This window comes from Hylaeus anthracinus, unplaced genomic scaffold (genome assembly GCF_026225885.1).
Source record: "Hylaeus anthracinus isolate JK02 unplaced genomic scaffold, UHH_iyHylAnth1.0_haploid 16528, whole genome shotgun sequence".
Lineage (NCBI taxonomy): Eukaryota > Metazoa > Arthropoda > Insecta > Hymenoptera > Colletidae > Hylaeus > Hylaeus anthracinus.
The window spans coordinates 1-6,839 of NW_026534669.1; the positions used below are offsets into that span (position 1 = coordinate 1).

The 6,839-nt window shown below is 45.6% G+C and overlaps 1 protein-coding gene across 1 annotated transcript; it reads right to left on the reverse strand.

The window, feature by feature from the left end:
- Positions 1 to 26: 26 nt before the first annotated feature.
- Positions 27 to 6,730, reverse strand: LOC128892741 (plectin-like; the record flags this gene model as incomplete). The annotated part of the gene is made up of 1 exon (XM_054153282.1): positions 27 to 6,730. A coding segment is annotated over one exon (6,704 nt), but the record flags the coding sequence as incomplete, so codon positions are not given.
- Positions 6,731 to 6,839: the final 109 nt, after the last annotated feature.

Below are 6,839 nucleotides of genomic sequence, written 5' to 3' on the forward strand. Positions count from 1 at the left end.
ATTTCCTTGGCCACTTTATCCTTTACGTCCTTAGCTCCTGCAGCTACACCATGAGCAGCATCTTGCACTTTTTCTCCTGCCTTCTTTGCACTTTCAGACACGGAATCTGTGACAGCTTTGCCAGCATCAGTTGCCTTTTGAACTCCATCTTTTACTGCCTCGCTGACTTTTTCCTTGCCATCTTTGACAGAGGATACTACTTTGTCTTCGACATCCTTCGCAGCTGAAGCAACTTTATCTTTAGAATCTTTCGCACCAGATACTACTTTATCCTTTGCTGCGTCTAGTTCCTTTTCGGCTTCTGCTGCTGCCGCACGAGCACGAGCTTCTTCATCAGCCGCTTCCTTCTTTGTTTCGTCAAGGAACTCTGTGACATCTTCGGAAACTTCATCGACAGCGTGCTTTACACCCTTGAACAGCCCAGATAGAAAACCACTGCCCTTCTCTTTAGCTTTCTTAGCTTCTTTAGCTGCTTTATCCTTTGCTGCATGCGCACTGTCTGCAGCAGAATCAATTCCAGACGAAACCTTGTGCTTTATTGCGTCAGTATCTTCCTTAATCTCTTTCGCCACCTTATCCTTGGCATCTTTTACTCCGTCTGCTACACCATGAGTAGTTTCTTGCACTTTTGACTTAGCTTTGTTTACACCATCTGAGACTGCACTTGTTATAGCTTTGCTAGAATCTGCAACCTTTTCCACTCCATGAGCTACCGTCTCGCTGACTTTTTCTTTGGTGTCTTTTACTGAAGATTCAATTTTGTCCTTAGCGTCTTTCAAACCTGTAACAGCTTTATCCTTCGCTTTTTCAGCTCCATCAGCTACATCGTGGGCAGCTGCTTGAGCCTTCGATTCCACTGCCTTTGCACCCTCTGCTATCTTTTCACCTGTAACTTTTCCAGCGTCGGAAACCTTCTGTACTCCTTCCGATACTTTGTCGCTAACTTTATCCTTGGCGTCCTTTGCCACGGCTGCAACTTTGTCCTTGGAATCCTTCACACCAGATATTACTTTCTCCTTTGCAGTTTTCATTTCTTTCATTGTATCCCCTGCTGCTTCACGGACACGAGCCTCTTCCTCTGCGGCCTCCTTCTTCGTTTCATCAAGGAACTCTTTCATATCCTCCGAAACGTCATCAGCTGCGTGCTTTACACCTTTGAATAATCCAGACAAAAAGCCACTGCCTTTCTCTTTAGCTTTCTTAGCCTCTTTGGCAGCTTTCTCCTTAGCTGCATGCGCACTGTCAGCGGCAGTATCGATACCAGATGAAACTTTGTGCTTGACTGTCTCCGCATCCTCTTTAATTTCTTGAGACACCTTATCCTTCGCGTCTTTTGCTCCTGTTGCCACATCGTGAGCAACTTCCTCAACTTTTGAACCTGCTTTCATAATACTGTCTGACATTGCATCACTGACAGCCCTTCCAGTGTCACTCACCTTTTCAACACCATGAGATGCTGTCTCGCTGATTTTATCTTTTGTGTCTTTTACTGATGTTTCCAATTTGTTCTTAGCATCTTTTAAACCTGCTACTGCTTTGTCTTTTGCCTTGACGGCTCCATCAGTCACATCTTCCACACCCGCTTGAACTTTGGATTCCACTGCCTTCGCACCATCAACCAATTTCTCGCCTGTAACTTTTCCGGCATCGGATATCTTTTGCACACCTTCGGATACTTTTTCGCTTACTTTTTCTTTGGCATCCTTGGCAGCAGTTACAACCTTATCCTTAGACTCTTTTACTCCAGAGACTGCTTTGTCCTTCGCTGCCTCTACATCCTTAGCGGTATCAGCTGCTGCTTCAAGGGCACGAGCCTTTTCTTCTGACGCTTCCCTTTTCGTTTCATCGAGGAAATCCTTTACATCCCCGGTCACTTCTTCGGCAGTATGTTTTGCACCTTTGAATAAACCAGAAAGAAAACCGCTACCCTTTTCTTTAACTTTCTTAGCTTCCTTCGCAGCTTTATCTTTAGTTGCACGAGCAGTGTCTGCAGCAGCATCAATACCAGATGAAACCTTGTGTTTCACTGCGTCAGCATCTTCTTTGATTTCTTTAGCCACTTTATCCTTTGCATCCTTTGCTCCCACTGCTACACCATGAGCTGCTTCCTGTACTTTCGAACCAACTTTCTTTGCCCCATCCGTTACTGTTTCTGTGACTGCTTTCCCAGTGTCAGTTACTTTTTCGACCCCATCAGATACTGTCTCGCTGATTTTGTCTTTAGTGTCTTTTGCAGAAGTTCCCAATTTGTCTTTAGCATCCTTTAATCCTGTTACAGCTTTGTCCTTCGCTTTCTCAGCTCCATCAGCGATACCTTGAACAGCTGCTTCAGTCTTGGACTCAACAGCCTTTGCACCATCAGCTAATTTTTCTCCTGCTGTTTTACCTGCATCGGAAACCATTTGCACACCGTCCGATATTTTCTCGCTCACTTTGCCCTTGACATCCTTCGCAGCTGCTGCAACTTTATCTTTAGAATCTTTCACGCCAGACACTACTTTGTCTTTTGCTGTCTCTAATTCTTTTTCGGCATCTGCTGCTGCTTTGTTTGCTCTGGCTTCTTCCTCTGCGGCCTCTTTTTTCGTCTCATCGAGGAACTCTTTCATGTCATCTGTCACTTCATCAGCTGCATGCTTAGCACCCTTGAATAATCCAGACAGGAATCCACCGGTCTTTTCTTTAGCTTTTTTAGCTTCCTTGGCTGCTTTATCCTTCGCTGCGATTGCAGTCTCGGCAGTAGCATCAATTCCTGATGAAACCTTGTGTTTAATTGCTTCACCGTCTTCTTTGAGTTCTTTGGACACTTTATCCTTTGCATCCCTTGCCCCTACAGCAACTCCTTGGGCAGCATCTTGTACTTTTTCACCTGTTTTCTTCGCTCCATCCGACACTGCGTCTCTGACAGCTTTTCCGGTGTCAGTTACCTTCTCCACTCCACGAGATATTGTTTCGCCGACTTTGTCTTTGGCGTCCTTCAGACCTGAAACAGTTTTGTCTTTCGTCCTTTTAGCTCCGTCAACTACCTCTTGAGTAGTTGCATGAGCCTTGGCTTCGAGCGTCATTGCACCTTCTGCTATTTTTTCACCAGTAGCTATTCCTGCGTCTGTGACCTTCTGTACTCCATCCGATACTTTCTCGCTTACTTTATCCTTAGCATCCTTGGTAGCGGCTGCAACCTTATCCTTAGAATCTTTCACACCAGATATTAATTTGTCTTTCGTTGTCTCTATGTCTTTTACGGTTTCTGCTGCGCCCTCGCGCGCACGTGCCTCTTCTTCTGCCGCCTCTTTCTTCGTTTCATCAAGGAACTCCTTTACGTCACCAGTCACGTCGCCAGCAGCGTGCTTTGCTCCCTTAAATAGACCAGATAGGAAGCCACTTCCTTTCTCCTTGGCCTTTTTAGCTTCCTTGGCAGCCTTATCTTTCGCAGCATGTGCAGTATCGGCAGCAGCATCAATTCCTGATGAAACCTTGTGTTTCACTGCATCAGCATCTTCTTTGATTTCTTTGGTCACTTTATCCTTTGCATCCTTAGCTCCTACAGCCGCGCTGTGAGCTACTTCTTGCACTTTAGAACCAGCTTCCTTTGCACCATCCGTTACTGTTTCTGTGACAGCCTTCCCAGCGTCAGTTAGTTTCTCCACACCATGAGAAACTGTCTCGCTGACCTTCTCTGTGCCATCTTTAACGGAGGACGCTACTTTATCTTTTGCTGCCTGTATTTCTTTCTCGGCTTCTACTGCTGCCTTCTTTGCTCTGGCTTCTTCGTCAGCTGCCTCTTTCTTCGTCTCATCAAGGAACTCGTGTACGTCCTCGGACACTTCATCAGCTGCATGTTTGACACCCTTGAACAGTCCAGAAAGGAAACCGCTACCCTTTTCTTTAACCTTCTTAGCTTCCTTGGCAGCTTTATCTTTCGCTGCATGCGTGCTATCTGCAGCAGCATCGATTCCTGACGAAATTGTATGTTTTACTGATTCAGCGTCCTCTTTGATTTCTTGGGACACTTTCTCCTTTGCATCCTTTGCTCCTACAGCCACACCGTGCGCAACCTCTTCAACTTTTGAACCCGCTTTCTTTGCACCGTCAGACACGGCACTTGTGACAGCCTTCCCAGCATCAGAGGTCTTTTGCATACCTTCTGATACTGTTTCGCTAACTTTCTTCTTGGCGTCTTTTAGAGAAGATTCAACGGTGTCTTTAGCATCTTTTAAACCAGTTACAGTTTTGTCCTTTACTCTCTCAGCTCCATCAGCCACATCATGAACAGCTGTTTGAGTCTTGGACTCAACAGCCTTTGCACCATCAGCTAATTTTTCTCCTGCTGTTTTACCTGCATCGGAAACCATTTGCACACCGTCCGATATTTTCTCGCTCACTTTGCCCTTGACATCCTTCGCAGCTGCTGCAACTTTATCTTTAGAATCTTTCACGCCAGACACTACTTTGTCTTTTGCTGTCTCTAATTCTTTTTCAGCTTCTGCTGCAGCTTTCTTTGCTCTCGCTTCTTCCTCCTCCGCCTCTTTCTTCGTTTCATCAAGGAATTCATTGACATCCTCGGAAACTTCGTCAGCTGCATGTTTTACTCCCTTGAACAAACCAGACAGGAAACCACTGCCCTTCTCCTTAGCTTTTTTAGCTTCTTTGGCTGCTTTCTCTTTAGCTGCATGAGCAGTGTCTGCAGCAGCATCGATCCCTGATGAAACCTTTGCTTTTACTGCTTCGGTATCTTCCTTAATTTCCTTGGAGACTTTATCCTTTGCGTCCTTAGCTCCTGCAGCTATACCATGAGCAGCATCTTGCACTTTCGAACCAGCTGTTTTTGCGCCATCCGTCACTGTTTCTGTGACAGCCTTCCCAGTGTCAGTTACTTTCTCAACACCATGAGATACTGTCACGCTGATTTTGTCTTTGGTGTCTCTTGCAGAAGTTTCCAATTTCTCCTTAGCGTCCTTCAAACCTGTTACAGTTTTGTCCTTCGCCTTCTCAGCTCCGTCAACGATACCATGCACAGCTGCTTCAGCCTTGGATTCAACGGTCTTTGCACCATCAGCTAACTTTTCACCGGCAGTTTTACCAGCGTCAGAAACCATCTGTACACTGTCCGAAATTTTTTCGCTAACTTTGTCTTTGGCGTCCTTTGCAGCTCCCGTAACTTTGTCCTTAGAATCTTTCACGCCAGATACTACTTTATCCTTCGCTGCTTCCATGTCTCTCATGGTTTCCGCTGCGGCTTCGCGTGAACGAGCTTCTTCCTCTGCAGCTTCTCTCTTTGTTTTATCGAGAAACTCTTTTACGTCGTCTGTTACCTCATCAGCCGAATGTTTGGCACCCTTGAATAGACCAGACAGGAAGCCACTTCCTTTTTCTTTAGCCTTTTTGGCTTCCTTAGCTGCTTTATCTTTCGCAGCATGCGCACTGTCAGCAGCTGCATCAATTCCTGAAGAAACCTTTTGCTTAACTGCATCAGCATCTTCTTTGAGTTCTTTGGACACTTTATCCTTGGCATCCTTTGCTCCCACTGCTACACCATGAACTGCTTCCTGTACTTTCGAACCAGCTGTTTTTGCACCATCCGTCACTGTTTCTGTGACAGCCTTCCCAGTGTCAGTTATTTTTTCAACACCGTAAGATACTGTCTCGCTGATTTTGTCTTTGGTGTCTTTTGCAGAAGTTTCCAATTTCTCCTTAGCGTCCTTTAAACCTGTTACAGTTTTGTCCTTCGCCTTCTCAGCTCCGTCAACGATACCATGAACAGCTGCTTCAGCCTTGGATTCAATAGTCTTTGCACCATCAGCCAATGTTTCGCCGGCTGCTTTACCAGTATCGGATATTTTCTGCATCCCGTCTGATATTTTCTCGCTTACTTTGTCCTTAGCATCCTTGGCAGTCGCAGCTACCTTATCCTTTGAATCCTTCGCGCCCGATATTACTTTTTCTTTCGTTGTCTCTATATCCTTCGCGGTTTCTGCTGCTGCTGCACGTGCACGTGCCTCTTCCTCCGCAGCCTCTTTCTTCGTTTCGTCAAGAAATTCATTAACATCCTCGGAAACTTCGTCAGCTGCATGTTTGACTCCTTTGAATAATCCAGACAGGAATCCACTTCCTTTCTCTTTAGCTTTTTTAGCTTCTTTACCTGCCTTGTCTCTCGCAGTATGCGCACTGTCAGCAGCTGCATCAATTCCTGAAGAAACCTTTTGTTTAAGTGCATCAGCATCTTCTTTGATTTCTTTAGACACTTTATCCTTCGCATCCTTTGCTCCCACTGCTATACCATGAGCTGCTTCCTGTACTTTTGAGCCAGCTTTCTTCGCACCATCTGTCACGGTATCCGTTACAGCCTTTCCGGTATCAGTTACCCTTTCAACACCATGAGATACCGTGTCGCTGATTTTTTCTTTACTGTCCTTGACCGAGGATGCTACTTTGTCTTTGGCATCTTTAGCAGCCGTTGCAACTTTGTCTTTAGAATCCTTCACACCAGATACTATTTTGTCCTTGGCTGCCTCTACTTCCTCTTCAGCGTCTGCTGCTGCCTTCTTAGCTCTGGCTTCTTCTTCAGCTGCCTCTTTCTTCGTTTCATCGAGGAATTCATTGACATCCTCGGAAACTTCGTCAGCTGCATGTTTGACACCCTTGAATAATCCAGATAAGAAGCCACTGCCCTTTTCTTTAGCTTTTTTAGCTTCCTTCGCAGCTTTATCCTTCGCAGTCACCGCACTATCCGCAGCTGTATCAATTCCTGATGAAACCTTTGTTTTTACAGCTTCCGTGTCTTCTTTTATTTCCTTGGCCACTTTATCCTTTACGTCCTTAGCTCCTGCAGCTACACCATGAGC